The sequence below is a fragment of the Rhinichthys klamathensis genome, unplaced genomic scaffold (assembly GCF_029890125.1).
Source record: "Rhinichthys klamathensis goyatoka isolate OS25496 unplaced genomic scaffold, OSU_Roscu_1.1 h1tg000321l_1, whole genome shotgun sequence".
Lineage (NCBI taxonomy): Eukaryota > Metazoa > Chordata > Actinopteri > Cypriniformes > Leuciscidae > Rhinichthys > Rhinichthys klamathensis.
Window position 1 is genome coordinate 1,102,632 of NW_026606837.1, and position 20,659 is coordinate 1,123,290.

The 20,659-nt window shown below is 44.7% G+C and overlaps 2 protein-coding genes across 4 annotated transcripts; both read right to left on the minus strand.

Moving 5' to 3' along the window:
• Positions 1–492: 492 nt before the first annotated feature.
• thap12a (THAP domain containing 12a) lies at positions 493–4,461 on the minus strand. Its single transcript, XM_056271509.1, has 5 exons — positions 4,178–4,461; positions 3,520–3,640; positions 3,078–3,158; positions 2,890–2,929; positions 493–2,646 (listed from the first exon to the last, which is right to left on the minus strand). Exons 1-5 carry the CDS (start codon positions 4,264–4,266, stop codon positions 749–751), a joined length of 2,229 nt encoding a protein of 742 aa, XP_056127484.1. The 5' UTR covers positions 4,267–4,461; the 3' UTR covers positions 493–748.
• Positions 4,462–4,989: 528 nt separating this feature from the next.
• Positions 4,990–9,302, minus strand: si:ch211-266i6.3 (cytoskeleton-associated protein 2). 3 transcript variants are annotated; one of them, XM_056271526.1, is made up of 7 exons: positions 9,156–9,302; positions 8,344–8,413; positions 7,414–8,204; positions 6,521–6,854; positions 6,372–6,432; positions 5,944–6,223; positions 4,990–5,818 (listed from the first exon to the last, which is right to left on the minus strand). In XM_056271526.1, exons 2-7 carry the CDS (start codon positions 8,374–8,376, stop codon positions 5,530–5,532), a joined length of 1,788 nt encoding a protein of 595 aa, XP_056127501.1. In that variant the 5' UTR covers positions 8,377–8,413; positions 9,156–9,302; the 3' UTR covers positions 4,990–5,529. The 3 variants fall into 3 exon arrangements, with proteins under 3 accessions (XP_056127501.1, XP_056127499.1, XP_056127500.1); XM_056271524.1 differs by having other exon boundaries at positions 5,944–6,256; XM_056271525.1 differs by having other exon boundaries at positions 5,944–6,238; positions 6,366–6,432.
• Between the last annotated feature and the right edge of the window lie 11,357 nt (positions 9,303–20,659).

A 20,659-nucleotide genomic window follows, 5' to 3' on the forward strand; every position in this document is an offset into this window, starting at 1 on the left:
ATGTTTTTGAAACATTTTTAGAAAAGGCATGTGGTTTGTTCAGTAAAAGGATTTGAACTAGTTTTTCTAGGAGTATTACATGCTTACTTAAGTAAAACTTAAATGTGTGAATAAATACACGATTTAATATGGCATCTTGAAGCTGTAATCAAAGGCCTCAGGGTTAATAATGTACCAGTAAAATAACCAAGCTTTGTGATATGGCAATATAAATATTTAGTAAATGCAATATGCATACAAAATAAATGTTTATGTGCATGACATAATAATTGAAATTTCAATGAATAACCGTTACATTTGTAATGCATCTTTCTAAATTCTTTCTAGAAATATTATTAAATGTAATAATACAGTGTCCAAAGGAAATCACAATTTATTTGACAGTCCAAATTGATTTAATATAAAATTATACCAAAGATGAAGAACAGAAAACATAAGATGTTTATATTTTTTGGAGAAATGTTTTTAATTCTGAAAAACACACAGGACAATTTCAAGACACATTCATGGAGCTGGACAGGAAAATATCTTTTTAATGTTTTCAAATAAATTCAAATTGAGTGTACACGTATATATACAATGTTAAATGAAACAGTAGGACAATAAGAAAAGGATTGAGTACTGGTAATCCCGGCTGACTGTACATGAAGAGCTAAAGTAACAAAATTATAGCTGCAAAATTACAAACTGCTGATTGACAAGCAGAGTCATCAAACTGCCATAAATAAGACTGTACTGCTCCCTGTAATCAATCACGTTTCTCCGATGGCTCACTATCTGGATACATTTTCAAGTATGTCTCCACCATGTTGTCCAAATCATGCTTAATGGCAGAGTTAATATAGAACAGGGCCATACTTTTGTTTCTGTGATGCACGGGTGTATCTTCCAGGTATGTTGTCAGTCGTTGTTTCGCAGTGCTGCAATTCTCATTTGTCAGAGCAAAGACTGGCAGATTGTACAGGACTTTCAGGAGAGCACACACATTGGGGAAGAACTTCACATCGGACAGCTGAAGTGTCTCGTAGATGGTGGATGGCAATACAACATCTTTACCTCCATGCTTCCATTTGATCTTCCAGCAGTGCAACTCGGCAGGAAAGGTGTCTGGGTTCAGCAGGTCATCTTTATAAATGTCTGCACTGGTCTCCTCTGTGGTGTTGAACTTCAACTGTCCCATGATGGCAGGGACAAGTGACAAGGACTTCAAGGCCTTCAGATGATTTTCAGAGAAAAGGTCAGCGAGCTCCTTAATCACATGGGTGACCACAGGAAGGGTGACTTGCTCTTTATAGTAGATTTCAGGTTGGATTTCCTCACCAGACGTTGGTCGTTTTCTGAAGTACAGCCTGGGAACTTTTACCGGGATTTCAAGGGCTGCAGCCAGATTGACAGCCTCCTCGAACCAGAACTCATGGTAGACCTCGATATTATCGTAAACCTCATTCAGAGAATGCAGAACAGCAGTTAGACTGTTAGATGCGAAGAAGACTTCATTCGTTTGCCCTTGCAGATTCTTACCAAAGGCTCTAGAGAAAGAAAGCGCGTTTTTCAACACCACTAACGTCATGACGAATTCAAAATCGGCCAATGCCTCGGATATGATGAAGGCGTTGTGCGCCACTTCATCGTTCCATTTGTGATCTTCGTTGTCATGGACGCTATCCATGCAAAGCAGGAGAGACTCCAGGAGGTCAACAGCTACTTCAAATGTATCGTGCTGCTCGGTCCATTTCGAGGAACACGCCTCCTTGAGGACACAGGCTTTCTCTTCATTTCCCTGGTAGTAGATCGAAATAGCACTTTCCAGCTGATTTTGCAACAAGGGCGATTTACTGAAAAATGCATCCAGCTTTTTCAGGGTAGACATGACGAGATGGACTCCTGTGAACGTCATTGTGTTCGCCAGACAGATGTTCAAGGAGCAATTGGAGGAAGGGGTGACAACGGCCAGTGGGTGTAGCTCAGCTATTCTGGCCACCACCGCTTTGACCTTCGTAGTGGACACACCAGAACACAAATATGCCTGTCCTCTGCAATACTGCATGTCCAGGCCACATTTCTCAGTCACTTCAGCGACAAGCCTCTCGGTGATAGCCTCCACATCACCTTCGAAGAGCAGGAACCCGACGAATTCCTCCCGGAGGCTGTTGGTCTTGTCCACAAAACGTACGAACAATGGGAGATGGCTCTCTCTGCCTATCTCAACCAGGTTGTCTACAACCAAAGAGAAGAAGCGTCCTTCTTTAACATCAGCCAAAAGCTCTTCACGAATGCCCTTTTCCATCACTTCCAGCATCTGCTGCAATTGAGTGGAGGAGCAGTACTCGAGGTTTACAGGCGACCCCTCAAACTTCTTTCTGAGGAATTCGTCGCCTGCGTTGATCCGGTACTCCAACAGTGCCTGGAAGTTGCTGGGAGTGAAGCTTTTGCTTCTGGGTTCTTTGTCAGAGTGCCCATGCAGAGGGATGTTCTGTGTGCCCATCATCACGACAACATCAAACAGAGACTTGAGATACTCTTTATTCAGCGTTTCCTCGTCAACGACCTGAGGGCTGCTGTCAACCCCATCACCATTTTTGCTCGCACTGATCTCTTTGGTTGTTGTCTCACTATTATCTTTAGTTTCCTCACTTTGGGAGTCCGCTGAAAATGTAAAAACAATATTTGTGTACATTTAGTCATTATTTTGTATTGTGGAATACATGTACATATAAAGAATGTCAAATAGCTATATTATAGCAGCACTACTAAAAAAATGAAAAGTTTTATTTAAATTGCAGATTTTGCAAGAGAGGTATGTAAATATGTGAGAAAAATTATATTGCAATGCCTAGATAGTTCTGAATCATAAAACAAAGACACAAACAAAACACAAAAGCAACTCACATTTATTCTTCTTCGCTTCAGGGGCATCCTTATTTTCAGTCTGTTAAAGAATTTGGTATGTTTTTAGTAAACCACTCACATTCAGTATTTAGACATAACTGAATTTCAACTTTACTTTGATATGTAAAGAGACGGGCATAATACAGTACACTATCAACATAGATTAAAACATACTGAGCAACTATTACCTCATTATTTGACCGTTTGAAGGAAGGATTGTCAAATATGGTTGGTACCGCAGTATCCTTCAGTACAGTCCTGAAAGGGCTCTGAGTAATAATAACAATAATGTGCAATGCAATATGTTAGTAATCGCATGCTATTTATTAATGGGAAGTTGTGATATCAAGCTGTAGTGTCCAATAGTTGTACATGCTATACTAATCTATACAGCAATTTTCTAATACTTGTGTATAATAACTATAAATATATTTTTATTTTATTTTAGATTTTTAAAAAATATTACATTTAAGTGTAACAGTACCTAAAACATACCCTTTCCATTATACATATACAAATTCATGTAATTTTAAAGGTTTTAAAACAAATTTTATAATTTTAAAGTATAATTTTAAGTACATTAGAAAACTACCACAATAATTACATACCGAGAATGAATTCATAACTTACGGTTTTGGTGATCAAGTTAGGTTCAAAGTGCCTTGCACACAGTCTGTGGTATTTGTTCAGATGGTCCGGCGTTTTGTCTTTCAGGTCTGAGCGACTGCAGTTTTCCACCCACTTCTTACATCTAGGGAATAAATGACATGAATGAAGCATCATAGCAGTTATTAAGTACAATGATGTAAACATGTAATATTGTATCTGTGTAATACTATGATATAGTGCCTATTTTTGTTTTTACTGTATTACACAATGTTGATTGTGATTGGCTGCTAATACACAACATTCACACTGAGATCAATGAAGTTCATATGACAGATGAGTAGATTCAGTCTGTGTTGTAATAGCCAGTTGGGCTAAGTTAACATAGACTTCCCTATCCAATATGAACAATAGAAATGCTGAGTAAAACTGGGCTGTCTGGTGAATAACTCCCAGTTCTGTAATAATACTTAGTGTAGTAGTATATAAACACTATTTAATATTTGACAGAATTGCATCTGATCTTTAAGCAAGGTAGTTAGCTCAGGAGAGCTCTGCATAGTCTATACTGGTAAATAAATGAAGTTAAATGAAATTTAAACGCGAAATCTTATCGTCTGGCTAACAAAGAGTAAGATAGATGAGGAAAACGTGTGTAATACCAAAGCCCGTCTGGTAATACCTCTCAGCGTCCCGTGGAAACCTGAAGAACGCCAGCACCGAGTGAGTGCTGTTCCTGGAGCAGTTCAGCGCCGCGCAGAAATTAGGCATCGTGCGTCCACTCTGAGTCGAATCTTAATAGCGAATCCAGTTCATTTGACACACTGTTATGATATTCCGTTCAGAAAGTTTACAAAATTTAGTTTTAGAGACTAATAAAGCGGTAAATTGATCTGCACTCTAGTGCTTTGTGTGGCCTGGAGGAGAAGCGCGTTGGAGTTCATCTCCGTCCCACAATGCTTTGCTCTCGCAACGCGAGTTCAAATTCCAGCCAATCAGCGTGCGCTTACGGGGAGAAATTGGCGGCAGTTAGGGAGGAACATGAATAAATCATAGATTCAAAACAATATTTTTATGAGCAATTTATTACGTAACCGCTATCCCGAAAAGGAAAAAAACTAACGGTATTATATGACTTTAAAAAAAAAAGTCCAGTCACAATTGAATTGCCTTGCATCTCTCATATAATAAACGTGAATGGTGACTGAAACTGTCATTCTGCACAACATCTATGTCACACATCAGTGAATAAACTACCATTTGTCATTTTGAACAAATAAACCCTTTAGTACATGCATGAGAAATTAAAACCAATATTTCTATTATGTTAATAATGACACTGAGGATTTATTTTGTTTTTACAATGAAATATTCTTTATTAAGATGTTTTAGGTCATAGTAGTGATCAAAAGAATGGTTAAAATACAGCTGAATGCTCATCTTGCCTTTAAAAAGACATGGTCAGTGTGGGTTCAATTAAATCCTCATTTGAACAAAGTTTAGTTTATTAAAACGATAAATGACTACTGTAAGTTCAAAAAACACTTACATATTTAAAAGTGAGAAAATAAACAACTGAACAAATAACAATTGCAGCATCTTAAACATCTTACAAAGAAATTACATAAGTGAAAGGCAACATTCTTTGGTTTGATAATTTTTTGATACTGCCCAAAACAGACCAACAAAACAAATCCTCCTTTTTCCAAGTGTCAATTTTCTCCCCAACAAAAGGACTGTAGAGTTAAAATGCAACAAAATACAGAAATAGCTCTTTATATATACACACTGCATGAGCCTTATGTTAGCATAGCATATTTTCACAATAGTGCCTATAAATCGAATTATTGTCCTTAAACTTAAGCCATTGCAGTTAATAGATTACTCCATGTTGCAGCCAAATGCAACAAACACTTAAATATTAAAATAAAGCATTTTTAATAGTGTCACATAGAATACTTCAAATATAGGTGTTATGTATGCTATAAATGTCCAATTTGAAAGTGACATTAGTGTTGTATCCGCTTATATTGTTTAACTGCATACTTTTGCAAAGTCTACAGGCTGATCAGGAAGGTCTTCGAGTAGGGCCGGGTTTTTTCTGTAGATGTAAGCACTCGCATCTGTATCGTCCATCTGCACCAGCTCAGCCAATGAGGAGACACAAGTGTCATGGTCGTTCAGCATACCTGGCAGACGAGAGGACTTACGCTGGATTCGTGTTGATCGTCGCACAGGTGTCAGAAACTTTAGGTCTTTGATGGTGCTTTTGCGTCGCGAGCCACTGGCTGGTGCGGTTTCGCAATCGATTCTCTTTTTCACACTAAAAGGGCACGAAGAGAAAACCAAATTAATATTTAAACATCATAAGGCCCGTTCACACCTAGGACAATAACTAGAACTATCATTATAAAGTTTTAATAATCATTCTAATAACCCCAAACTCACCTTTGCAGATATGGAGTCGTTTTCACGTTGTATTTCACAATGGAAGCCCCTGCCATCTCTGGAGTGGCACTCCTCATCTCATCATCACTGTCATCTTCACTCTCAAATGCCTTTTTCTCCTTAAGTTCCTGATCATCATCCTCAATCTTTATGCCAGCCTTCTTAGTGTCTTCTGTAATGTCGCTCTCTGAGCTTTCCTCATATCTCAGTTCTTCCTCTTCCAGAATTTCAAACATTTTATCCATTTTGTGCTCCTCCACTTGTCCTTCCATTCTTTCCTCTGCCAACGCATCAGGTCTGTCAGCATTTATGCCTGTCGGGGATGGGCAAAAACATGAGCAATTTATGAAAATCACATCACGACTACAAATTGGTTTACTCTAGAATTAATTTGCAATTACTGCAGAAAGAATTCCCATGAGACTCACCATCTTCACAGGATGAGGGTGTCTCCATTGCCTCCAGTTTATCACACAAGTTTATCACCAACTGCAAAACAGAAATAAGTTACAAAATGACTATACACATGATCGAGTGCATGTGTGTGTGACAAATGAGACTCTCTTATAGTTCTTACAGACTCCATCCTTATCTCTGGGTCGACTGGCAGATCCATGTCACTGTTGTCCAGCAAGTCTAGTGTGGTATTCATAACATTGCTTGCTCCGCTAGAATACACTGGTTTATTGTCGGGGACTTTAATATTATCAGTTTGGTTGTTGGTCTGCAATGCAGGGGTTGGTTTCACAGCCTCAGTTTGGGTGACAGGATTAGACTTGGCACCAATTGGGGCTTTGGCTCTAGTTTTAGGCTGTGGAGCTGGTTTTTGTGAAAAGGTTGCTGACTTTTCTGAGACCGGAGGCCTCTTCAGGGTCTTTCCCTTAGATGCCAGCCACTCTGCAAGCTTTGCTCTGAAAGCAGAATATAAATTAAACATTAGGCAACCACATTAATATATCCTCTGCTATCAGTGCACTGTCACACTTGTCTAGCTATAATTGATCAGGTTTTGCATGCAGGATATGACTGAAGTTTCTAAAATAAACAACCATTCAAAAGTTTTGTGTAATGTTTTTTGAAAGAAGTCTCTTATGCACACCAAGGCAACATCTACATTTATTTGATCAAAAATAATTGCAATTTAAAATAACATTTCAAAACATTTTACAATGTAATTTATCCCTATGAAAGCTAAGATTCATTTTCAGCAGCCATTTTTTCAGTCTTTAGGGTCACATGAACCTCCAGAAATCATTCGAATAAGCACATTTTCTTATTATTATCACCATTTAAAAAAGCACTGTTTGATATTTTTCCAGAAACCATGATATATTTATTTGCAATTTTATATATTACTGTCAGTTATGATTCGTTTAATGCATCCTTGCTGAATTAAAGTATAAGTTTCTTTGTCTTTTCCTATAATAATCTTACCTTCTTAACTTTTTAATGGCAGTGTATACAACTCACCTTCTCTCTTCAGCAGTATTCATTTGCACTTTGTACTGGCTGATTGTACTAGTGACAGGTCTGTGGACATTCTGTTCAGTGGTGGCTGGTTCGGGTTTCGCCATCTCTTGCTTCTTTGAAGCGGTGGGTCTGATGGCCGAGCGCCCTGTAGCCAGAGGGGCTGGCCTGGGGGGAACACAAACCCGCGGGGCACCTGCTTGAGAGATGGAGCCCGAGACCTTCTGAAGTATCCGATTATGGGAAACTGACTTCTGGACTGGTTTTTTAGTGGCATTCAGCGGGACATCAGAAACAGATTTCGGTCTGGATAAGTTGACTCTGGGTTTAGTGGACGCCGGCAGTGAAGTAACAGACTTGGACCGGACTTTAGGCAATTCAGGTTTTGGAATCACTTTCTTTTCTGTGGTCTTCGCAATCGCATCACCACTGGGTTTTCTGAAACAGTCTATTTTAGACTGTACCACACGGCCTTTATATGTACCAGGTTTGGATTTCTGAATGGCAGAGACAGTAGAAGGTGGTTTTTGAACTTCTTCCACAAGCTTCCTGTGTCTTACAGTCTGCTGCGTACGGAAGGCCTGGCTTAGTGTGTTGCGCTTAGTAGGATCAGCATCATTAGTTTTGGTCTTCGCTCTAACATCCTTCTCTCTCTCTGTTTTTCCAGAGTTACCCTCCTTAAGATCATTCTTTGACTGAAGAGGTGCCGATTTACTTATCACTCTTTGTTTTGATACAATACTGCAGACTTGTTTCTTTGGGCCACAAACTGGTTTATTGTTCTCCTTGTTATTCTAAATAGAAGTGATAAAGAGCACAATTGGGCAAACTACATTTCATGCATACTTAGACATATTTTACACATGTACATGTGAGAAATAAATGTTCTAAATCTATGAAAGAACTGGTCTACTTCACAAAATGCAAAGTTACCTTTCTCGTCACCACCGACTCCATTCTGTGCATCAGGGAAAGGACAGTTCTTCAAAGATGATGATCTTCCCTGCAGAACATCACATTGTTATAATGGTCAAACAAGCAAACCAAGAAAAGATGTCTCAAGTTTACCTGCCTAATAGTTTTTAAAACAGCAACATTTCCCCTTTGACCCCTCCCTTTCTCTATCTATGTGTGTGTAAAAAAAGTGTTATTTTAGATTTATATACTAAAAAAGTATTTATTAATATTTTAAATTAGCTTTTATTTTTCATTTTATTTTAAGTTTTAGACATTGTGTTGTTCTTGATTTCACTTTTATTCATAGTTAAAATATAGATGATTGTTTGGGACTTTTTATAACTGCATTTTAGTAACGTTAGCTAACTAACGTATACCCCAAAAAGGCTCTGCATTTAATAAAATATGCAAACTATGCAATACACTAGTCTCAATTCATTCATTATTGAAGTGAATGCTAGATTTGTCGATATTTATGACAAATATTTGACATGACAGATATATTTTTCTATCTGATGACGCTAGATGCTAGGTAAGTTAAGAGAAAACCATAGCTGCTACTTTAAAATGGAAATCAAAATGGAAACAGGTGGTGGTTGCACCCAGACATATATGATACCTATAAACATGTTGAACATAAATAATCAGCGGGTTTCTACTAAATTCTACCAGTAACGTTAACTTACTAAAGAATCAGCAAGGATCCCTATTATTCTAACACGCGTCAAAAAGATCATGGCAATACTCACAAATCAATGCTAACGATTGACAAAACAACATCTACTTACGTTATCTGAGGCTTCTTCAATCAGTCAGGCAAGACAAGTATAGGTATCTCAGATTAAAAAATGATTTTGAAGAGCATTTATCCTAACATTCAAATACAGACCACGCTCTTTCAAACAGAGATTTGAGTTCAGCGCGGCGAACTGTCGGATTGGCGATGACCGTTTGTGAGTCACTCTAGTCGACGAAATGTATTGGCTGCTTCTGATCACGTGATAAAATAGAGTCGGCCCCGCCCCTTTTCTGAAAACTGGGAGCTGCCTGTTTTGAACCAAAATAAAATTCCTCCAATAACTGCTCAGTGTTTTGGACGAACAAACCCACTTGACCTAAACTCCAATCTAATATCACAATAATGTTTAATGAAATGTTTAAAAATATGAGAGGTAAATTGTGTTCATGGTTTTTGCTAGTCAAATAACATACGCGCAAGGACAATGACTTATCCAACATGGTGGATGTAGCATGTCTTAGAATATATGTATACTACACACCTGCATACCTACAAAATGTACTCGATTCAAAAGTTTGGACGCATTCACAGTTCGTCAACTTGTTGTAATAAAAAATAAAAAATCACATTCAGCCACAAGATGGCAGAAGATTCCACAATCTTGATGCCCTTAGTATTATAAACTCATTTAAACAGTACTGTAAAATGTGCCTTCATTTCAGTGTGATAATGAGTAAATAAGGAGCTTATGTCTCCAACTGTGACCTCAAATAGCTTCCCTCGAGGTTTCCACTTTAATTAATGCAATATATAATTCATTAGACACTCTGCTGACTGCATGATTATGTGAGGTCACACATGTATGGTCATTTATGCCCTTTATTCATTTTAAATAAAGAAGGGCAACTAATTTTCCTTGTATGTAATTGTGTGTCTGACTCTGGACTCATTTCGATTCCAAAAAGAAGGTTGGATAACCAAGCAAGCATGATCAACATTTTGGTTATTCTGTTTGGACATTGGCCGTGGAAAGCATTGTTTTCTGTTATGCACAATAAGATTTAAAATGGACATGGACCTACTTAATATCTGCTAACTTCTTTTTAAATATATATATATTTAAATTTATTATTTAAATGTTATTCAGTCCTGATGTTACAAGAGGGGAAAAAACTATAATAAAACAGGGTTTACAGTTTCTCACCTTTAAAAAATGGAAACATCTTCATGTAGCCCTTCAAACTTCACATATCACTCTAAACATCAAAAACAAAATCAACCATTCCCAGATTTGTATTTAATCTACACTAACAATACCTTGTCATGTACTATCAAACCACTGTGAGGGATAATAGAATTGCTACCTGTATGTCTATCACACTGCAGACTTGCTCTCTTTTGTTTCAAATGAAATGCCTTAAAGTCTTAAAGTCACTATGCAATCAAAATTGAACATTCTTTTTTTTAAAGGAATATTTCAGTATTTGTTATAAATAATATTATCATGCTACTATTGAATTACCATTACCTTTAAAAAAAATATGTACCCTTTTTTCTTGTTTGAGAAGCCGTTTCACTCAGATATAGGCCTACGTCATAGGGAAGAAAAGACTATCGCAACTTCTTTTTAATGTCAACTTTAAGGCTGGAAAACACAACATGGCTTTTGTCCAGATTTTGAATTACAGTTGATGCTAGTTGCCGAAATTAGCTAGCTTCTGATATTGGGCAGTTGGAGTTGACAGATTTTGCAGAAAAGTAGTGTAGTTATGGGCATTGGGCACAGAATCCGATTCTTTAGCTTCAGATTATGAATAATATGACTATGAAGACCATCTCCTAGCAACAAAGGCACATGTTTCTGCATGAGTTTGTTGTGTTCAGAAAAACGACTCGGTTACTAACGTAACCTTGGTTCCTTGAGAGGAGGGAACGAGTATTGCGTAAGTAGCTTACGCTATGGGAAAACTCCTTTTCTCGATTGCAGCTGCACAGCATACAGCAATGAGCGAGGCAGCTCAGTCATTGGCTGTGCTGCGGCAACCGCACGAACCTATGACGGGGCGACTCTGAACCCGCTTCCAATGAGCGTGCTTCGCGCCCACGCGCGTCAGAGCCCGCCAAGATGGGCGTGGCCAAGGGCTATATATTGGGCGCCCCGTCGTCTGAGTTCTTTAGGTTCAATCGACTGAAGCAAACTGACCAAGCACAAGCACGGCAGCTTACGCAATACTCGTTCCCTCCTCTCAGGGAACCGAGGTTACGTTAGTAACCGAGTCGTTCCCTTTCGAGAGGTTCCTCCTATTGCGTAAGTAGCTTACGCTATGGGAACGCCATGTAAAACGCCGTGCGTGCTGACTTCGCTCTATTAAGCCGGAGGCAGATGCCTGTGCCCGGTTGCATAAAGCACCTTAAGTGTAATTTTCCCTTAAAGTCGCCCTTATGTTTCCCTTAAACCTAAGGGTGTTGCAGAAAAATACCCTTACTTAACGGTTTTTTTAAGTGAAACGTCATAAACACTTAGAATTTCCCTTAAAGGCTGTTTTTTCACTTAAGTAATCGTTAAGTGTTGCATAAAACCCCTTAACGGTAATTTCCCTAAGTATAACTTAAGGTTTGGAAATCGTAACCTTAAGAGTAACGCGGACAAAAATAAGACGACATGGCTGAATTTATGAAACCAGCTGAAGATCATAGGGAATAGGGAGAACCCTTTGGACCAATTTAGCCATGAAAAATTGTTGCAAGAATACCGATTTGATCGACGAGCAATATTTGACATCGCTATCAAACTAGACGGCTGTCTGTCATTACACGCGACTCGCATGTAAACTATCACAACGTTAAGTCAGTGCGCGCACGGAGAGTGTGTGGCCGACAAAAAATTCACAGGAGAACGAGCTGATTCTGTGTTTTAAAAGGAATCATGACAGAAGAAAACAGGTATGCTATGGAAATATACTCAGCTGTATTTCGAGACACAGAGCCAGAAGTGCATTCACAAAACCTAAACAAATGGCAAAGCATGAGACGGTGAACAACACAAACTGCCGCCACGTTCGGAGCTAACGCGGTGTTGCGTGATAGCGTCACTGGACTGACACGTGATATTCCGACATTTTAGTGTTTTGCGTATCTATGGCAACAACAGACTATTATAACGTGAATCCAGGATCGCTGTCGTGAAACACTTAAATGTTTCCCTTACCTAAGAGAACCGTTTAAGAGATTATATGCAACACCCTTAAGTTGTTCTCTTAGGTAAGGGTAAATCGCCCCTTAAGTATCATACTTAAGGGAAAAACTTAAGGTGGTTTATGCAACCGGGCACTGAGCCTTTAAGCAAAGTAATTATCCAACGAGCCAGCCGAAGGCGGGCTTTATAAAGGACAACGTGGAACGGCCCAATGGGCGTCCAGAGAAACACACAAGCACATTTTTATGTACTGTCATGCATGAAAAATCCTCTACATCAGTCAGAGACGGATTCTATGAGGGAGGAGACAATGCTCAGCATGTACACACCCCAGCCTATGCATAGTTAGACCGACAGTATGTTAGAGTGCAATGAGGGGACCTGTAGGTTATAAAACCTGATAAATGTTGACGGTGAGCCCCAGCCTGCTGCCGCACAAATATCTTGAATGGGTATCCCACTCGACCACGCCCACGAGGAGGCCATGCCTCTCGTAGAGTGAGCTCTGATGCCCAAGGGGCACTGAAGGCCCTTGGCTTCATAAGCCAGCGCTATAGCATCAACTATCCAGCGCGATATTCTTTGCTTTGAAACAGCGAGACCTTGGTGCGGCCGCCAAAGCACACGAACAATTGCTCTGTCTGTCTGAACAGGGCAGAACGTTCCAAATATACTCTGAGCGCCCTGACCGGGCAGAGTAAATTAGCGTCGCTTTCGTCTGCTGGAGACGATAGCGCGGCCAAAATTATCACCTGTGCTCTGAAAGGTGTAGCGAGCACCTTAGGAATATACCCGTGTTTTGGCCTGAGGACAACCCTGCTGTCGTTAGGTCCAAACTCCAGGCAGGCAGCGCTTGATGACAGCGCGTGCAGGTCGCCCACTCTCTTGACCGAGGCGAGAGCCAGCAAGAGAGCAGTTTTGAGCGAGAGCTGTTTAAGGTGCACAGTTCGGAGGGGTTCGAACGGGGCACGCTTGAGTGCGTCCAGGACCGTGGCCAGGTCCCAGATCGGCACCGAGGGGGGGCGTGGGGGATTTATCCTCCTGGCGCCCCTCAGGAAACGAACAACTAGGTAGTTTTTCCCTAGCGTGCGTCCTTCTACAGGGTCGTGTGATGCCGCTATGGCAGCCACATATACTTTGAGCGTGGAGGGGGTGCGGCCTGCCTCCAACAGCTCTTGTAAGAAAACGAGCACACTCGGTACTTCGCATGTCTCGGGGTTCAGGTTCCTGGATTTACACCAGTCACTGAACACCTTCCATTTCTGGGCACATAAGCGCCTCGTAGAGGGCGCTCGCGCCTCAGTGATGGTTCTCAACACTCCACTGGGGAGGTTCCCGGGAACCCGTTGAGGGGCCACGCATGGAGGGCCCACAGATCGGGGCGGGGATGGAGGATCATCCCGTTGGCCTGCCTGAGGAGGTCTAGCCTCAGTGGAATCGGCCATGGGGCAGATTGCATCATCTGCATCAGTTCTGGAAACCACGTCTGGTTCTTCCAGAGTGGGGCTACCAGGAGCACTGCACATTTCTCCTCCCTGATCCGACTGATGACCTGAGGTAGCATCGCGACCGGAGGGAAGGCATACAGCGGGTGGCTCGGCCAGACTTAGGCGAGCGCGTCTGTGCTCTTTGAAAAGAAGAGAGGGCAGTGCGCATTTTCCTTGGAGGCAAAGAGGTCGACCTCTGCTCTGCCAAAGGTTTGCCATAACCACTGAATCGTCAGGGGGTGGAGAGACCATTCTCCTGGGAGAACTTTGTCTCTGGACAGCATGTCCGCTCCCTGGTTCAGAACACCTGGCACATGCGCTGCTCTCAGCGAGCGCAGGTTGCGCTGGGACCATAGGAGGAGCTCCCTGGCCATCGAGTGCAGGGAGCTCGATCTGAGTCCACCCTGACGATTTATATGCGAGACTACCGTCATGTTGTCCATTCGGACTAGGACCTGCTCGTCCTTCAGGTACGGGAGCAGGGCTCTGAGAGCCAAAGTGACCGCTTTCAATTCCAGACAGTTTATATGTAGGCGCTTCTCCGGGTTTGACCACAAGCCGGAGACAGGCCTGCCCTCGTAAAGGGCCCCCCAGCCTATTTTGGAGGCATCTGTCGTGATCATTTTTCTCCTTGTGTTCACGCCCAAACTCACGCCGGACTGATACCAGTCGACAGCTTTCCAGGGCGTCAGGGCTTTTATGCAGCCGTGATTCGCTCTGATTAAAAAGTGGCCCGAGCGCCACGCGTGAGTGGGGACACGGCTTTTGAGCCAGCGTTGGAGAGGACGCATGTGCAACAATCCTAGCTGGAGTACAGCTGATGCTGAGGCCATGAGACCGAGCATCCTTTGAAATCGCTTGACGGGGGCGCGCGCACCCGCTCTGAACGATGTTGCAAGGCGCCGGATAGTGAGCGCGCGCTCTGACGAGAGGCGCGCCGTCATCTGTACTGAGTCTAGCTCTATTCCCAGAAAAGAAATATTCTGTCTGGGGGATAGCATGCTCTTTGCAAAATTGATTCTTAGACCCAGGCAATCTAGATGACTGATAATCCAAGACCTGTGTGTCACTAACTGGCTCTCTGATTGTGCTAGGATTAGCCAATCGTCGAGATAATTTAGTATTCGCACTCCCCGCTGCCTCAGGGGGGAAAGTGCTGCATCCATACATTTCGTAAATGTATGGGGTGCCAGTGACAGGCCGAATGGTAGTACTGTGTACTGGTATGACTGTCCCTCGAAAGCGAATCTCAGAAAAGGCCTGTGATGAGGCGCTATCGGAATGTGAAAGTAAGCGTCTTTCAGATCCACTGATAGAAACCAATCCCCTGGGCGAACTTGCGCGAGGATATGCTTGGTTGTTAACATTCTGAACGAGCGAATCATTAAAGCTTTGTTCAGATGTCTGAGATCTAGAATGGGGCGAAGACCGCCATCCTTATTCGGGACGAGAAAATAGCGGCTGTAAAAACCTGCCTCGCTCATAGAGGGAGGGACTGTCTCTATAGCGCCTTTCTCTATCAGTTTGAGCATCTCGGTGCGTAGAACATGTGAAACATCTTTTCTCACTTTCGTCTCGACCACTGCTGTGAAGCGGGGCGGTCTGCGAGCGAATTGAAGCGAGTAGCCGTCTTTTATTATGTTCAAAACCCATTTCGGCATGTCGGGGATATTTTCCTAAGCTTTCGCTCGCACAGATATGGGCTGAATGCTGGCTGGGGGCGTGTCGCAGTGACGTATGGCTCCCGCCAGCGAATCGCCCTGTGCTAATACCGAGCTTACAGCTCTCAGCGGCGCGGGCGCACGCTGAGCAGCTTTGTTGAATGCCGAGTGCAGGGGTGCGTGTGAGATTACAGGCACGCTCGCCGTAATGCTCACAGAGTGAGATGGGGAAATGTTTAACACTGTATGGGCAGTGCTTATGGGTGGGGGTGCATAGACTGTGGTAGGCACGCGCGCCACTTTCATAAAACTTCCCGCTCGTGGCGGGAGGTTTTTGGTCATATAAACTTATAAAACTTCCCGCTTTTACTGGGGAAGTGTTTATAACGGTGGTAACAGTGCTTATGTGTAGTGGTGCATACGTGACAGTTGGCACACAATCTACATTTATGGGGCGTCCAGCTTGAGCTGGGAAAACATTTGGCACTGCGTTGACAGTTTTGATATGTGGGAATGCGCACTTTGGTGTGGACACGTGACCCTTTAATGACACAGGCAGAAAATGGCTCTTTATGTGATTTCTGTGTGTCGCCGTAAAAACGGCGTTTGTTTGCAGGTGGGCGAGCTGTGTGGCTGGCACATTGGCTGCTGTATAGACATTTCCAGCCGCCTGTAAGGGGACTGGGTAATGCTTTAAACGTTTTGGAGAGAACGGTCCGGCTCTTGCGAGACACGCGCTCTCCCTTTTTCTCCCTGTAGCTAGGAGGACTTACGAGGCTCTGGGTTCAGCACAATCTTGGGCCGAGGTCCCCGTCGCTCGGGCGGTTGCTTCCTGTTGGCAGAGCGCGAGCGGCGTCGAAAATCCGTTTCAGGTCTGGGCTGAGAGACGGGAGGCGCCGTCTTAGCTCGCTGCTGCTGATGCGGCCTTTGGCGGCTCTGCGATGAGCTAGATCGCTTGGGCAGAAAGTGACGCATAGCCTGTGAGTCCTTACGGGCTTCGGTGAAGCGCTCGGCGAACTCCTTCACCGCTGGTCCAAACAGGCCGCTTTGGGAGATAGGCGCGTCGAGAAATTACGCCTTATCTGCATCCTTCATCTCTGTTAGCGTCAGCCACAGATGGCGCTCAAGGACAGTCAGGTTAGCCATAGCACGGCCGATGGATTGGGCGGTGGCTTTTGTAGCTCGCAGCGCTATGTCAGTGGCGCTGCGCAGGTCCTTGAATGCCTCAGGATCGGGTCCAGACTTGTCCATACTGCGGAGAAGTTTAGCTTGAAACACCTGGAGGACAGCCATAGAGTGAAGCGCTGATGCAGCTTGGCCGGCGGCGGCGTATGCGCGACCGGCGAGAGCTGAAGTAGACCGGCAAGGCTTCAAGGGATGAGAAGCTTTAGCTTTCCATCCAGCGTTGGAGGGTGGACACAGATGATTGGCCACAGCCTCCTCGAGGGGCGGAGTCCCCTCATAGCCTCTTTCTCTCGCGCCGTCCACAGAAGAGAGCGACAAAGAAAAAGAAGGCTTCAGGCGAGCGGAGTGCGGGGCTTTCCACGACTTCGTGAGTTCGTTGTGAACTTCCGGGAAGAAGGGGGAGGGCCTTTGTCGAGGGGCCTGTCGGCGCCCCTGCAGGAACCACTCGTCCAGTCGGCTGCGGGCGGGTTCTTCCGGGGAAGACCAATCGAGCCCGAGGTCTTCCACGGCCTTAGACAGGATGCGGACGATCTCCGAGTCCATGCTGGAGCCCGCGCTCGTGCCCGCTAATGTCGATGGCGCGGGGTCGAACGACGAACCCGGCCAGTCGTCGGATGCAGCATCACAGGAAAAACTGTCATCCTTGTCATCGTCATCCCCTGACGCGCCAAACGAGACGAGCCCCATCGCTCCGCTGGAGGGGTGCTGGTCCGCCTGTGTGAACTGGACTGGCGGCGGGGAGTCTTCGGGTGGTGGCCTCCGGCGGCCTCTGTGAGCGGCGCTTTTTCTTGCGCGGCTCGACCAGAGGAGATGGCAGCACGGAGGAGGTGGGCTCTTTCGCGGTGAAAACGGCGAAGCGAGCACGCAGCTCGGTGAGGCCCAGGGCGTCACACTCGGGACATCCGCCTCGAGTAAGGGAAGCCTCTGCGTGGTCCGGTCCCAAGCAGCGGGCGCAAATGATGTGACGATCCCCGTCCTGAAGAGGGCCTTGACACGAGGCGCAGGAAGGCATTTGAAACAACGCCTTGTTAATTTGCTCTTTTAGAAAAGTGTCGCGGGGGGCGAACACTGAAAGCTTTGAAAAGGATATAAGATGATGCGCGCCGGATGGCTTAGCAGAAAGGCGATCGAAGGCGGCTGAAGGCGCTGGCGTCCTCGAAGCAGTCCTGCTGTAGGCTTGTCGACGGCGGCGGCGAAAAGACTCCAAGAAATCCGGAGGATCCAGCGAAGAGAAGGTTCTTTGCTGAAGGAGATTAAATCTAAAGAACTCAGACGACGGGGCGCCCAATATATAGCCCTTGGCCACGCCCATCTTGGCGGGCACTGACGCGCGTGGGCGCGAAGCACGCTCATTGGAAGCGGGTTCAGAGTCGCCCCGTCATAGGTTCGTGCAGTTGCCGCAGCACAGCCAATGACCGAGCTGCCTCGCTCATTGCTGTATGCTGTGCAGCTGCAATCGAGAAAAGGAGTTTTCCCATAGCGTAAGCTACTTACGCAATAGGAGGAACCTCTCGAAAGGGAACTTGAATGTCTGGTAGTATGTGAGATCCTCAGTCATTTAGTGTATGATGCCAAGTTTTTCTCTGTAACCTTTTACAAAGTCGGCAAGTGTATGTTGCCTACTGCCTATGGGTGTTTCTCAAAACGATAGGTTACTGACGTAACCCCGGTTCTCTGATAACATGAAGTGAGGTATCTCACTATGGGAACGCCTCTGGGCGTGTCCGATCGCGGAAGCACCAATTACACCACGTCTGCCAACTATGGCAGACCAATCGCTGCAGCGATCAGGGAGTCCCGGCTCCCTGTATATAAACGCAGCTACCTGCCGTTTCGTCATTCTCCGCATATCTCTTCTCCGTGCGAAAAGGCAAGGAGGGCAATGTTGTGAGATACCTCACTTCATGTTATCAGAGAACCGGGGTTACGTCAGTAACCTATCGTTCTCTTTCTAACATTCGTTCGGTATCTCACTATGGGATATAGACAACTCCCGTATTGCCGATATGCTGACGAAGCAGACTGAAGAAGAGGGGATATAATAATACTGAATCATGATCCCAGACGGAAGAAAAACAGAATGATATGGGGACAGGTGCCCCCTTATTGAAACCATCTAAACCTCCTCCTGACTACTTACTCCCAAAACTGAGTGTGCCAGAGAGGGTTCCGTAACATCCAGTCTATAAAAACGGATAAATGTGTGCGGAGAGGACCAGCTGGCCGCCGCGCAAATTTCTTGGATAGAAATACCCTTGAATAGAGCCCAGGATGTAGCCATCCCCCTAGTAGAATGCGCTCTTAGCCCTACTGGTGGCTCCATATTCATGCTTCTGTAACATAAACCAATAGCCTCCACCACCCAATGAGAAAGGCGTTGACGGGAAATAGGTTTTCCCTTGTAAGAGTCAGCCCATGAGACAAATAGCTGGTTGCTCTTACGCAATGAGTGGGTTCTCTGTACATAACTGTACATCGTGCGAACCGGACATAAACAGTGTAACCTCTCCTCTTCTGGAGAAGAAAAAGGAGGAGGATGAAAAGCTGGCAAATCCACTGCTCTTACGGTATCCGCGTGATCATATACTTTGGGCACGAACGCCGGGTTAGTTCTGAAATAAGCTCTTTGACCACCCGGAGCGAACTTCATACATGAAGGGTGAACTGATAACGCCTGTAGTTCACTCACTCTCTTTGCTGTTGTAAGAGCAAGTAACAGAGCCGTTTTTAAAGCGAGCAGCTTTAAGGCAATGCTATCAATGGGCTCGAACGGGGCTTTTGAGAGCGCGCTCAGGACCACAGACAAATCCCATGGCGGGACCAGCGTCTTTGATACTGGGTGTAACCTACGTGCACCTTTCATAAAACGACAGACTAGAGGGTGTTGACCCATGGTAGCCGAATCGATGCCTACATGACATGCCGATATGGCGGACAGATAAACCTTCACCGTGGAAAAAGCTCTGCCTTTATCCAGGAGGTTTTGAAGAAAACACAGCACATCTGAAACAGAGCACAAGAACGGGACAATGTTCTTATCTGCACACCATTCCTCAAAGACTCTCCATTTTAGGTTATATAAAGAACGAGTCGAGGCCGCCCTCGCGTTCTGAATCGTCTCAATAACCCTTGGAGGTAATCCGGCTGCACACAGATTCAACCTCTCACGGGCCAGGCCCAGAGACCTAACTTCTGAGGGGAGGGATGGAATATTTCTCCCCGTGCTTGTGAGAGGAGATCCCTGCGTGTTGGTAACTGCCAAGGCTGGTCGTAGAGCAGTTGCGCAATCTCCGCAACCCACAGTCTCCCCGGCCAGTACGGCGCGATCAGAATTAACACATGTCCGCGCTCCCGAACCCTCCGTAGTGTCGGCTCGATCAAGCTTAACGGAGGGAACGCGTACAGTAACACGTCTGGCCACTCGTGGGCTAGCGCATCCACACCCAATGGTGCATCGTCGCCGACCAGAGAGAAGAACAGGGGACATTGTGCGTCTTCGCGCGATGCGTAGAGATCTACGGCAGCCTGGCCGAATCTCTGCCACAACATGAGGATCACCTGGGGGTGGAGTCGCCACTCCCCGTACAGGGGATTCCCTCTGGACAATAGATCCGCTCCCCTGTTCATTATCCCCGGGACATGCGTCGCGCGTAAAGACAGGAAGGTCCTGTTGCTCCACATAATTAGTTTCTTCGCTACCATGTGAAGCGTCTGAGAACGCACTCCTCCCTGCCGATTTATGTAGGCTATCACCGTCGTATTGTCTGTCCTGACCAATACGTGATGATCCTTTAGAAAATGCACGAAATGTCTCAGAGCTAGAAACACTGTCAGTAGCTCTAGAAAATGTATGTGCTTTTCTCTTAGTGCGGGAGACCAAACTCCTCTCACTGTCCTGCCCTCGAGCACTGCGCCCCAGCCTGTGAGCGATGCATCCGTCGTCACCACTTTTCTCAGTACGATCGGACCCAGAGGGCATCCTGTCCTGAGAAAAGACGGGACTCTCCAATGACAGAGAGCGCTC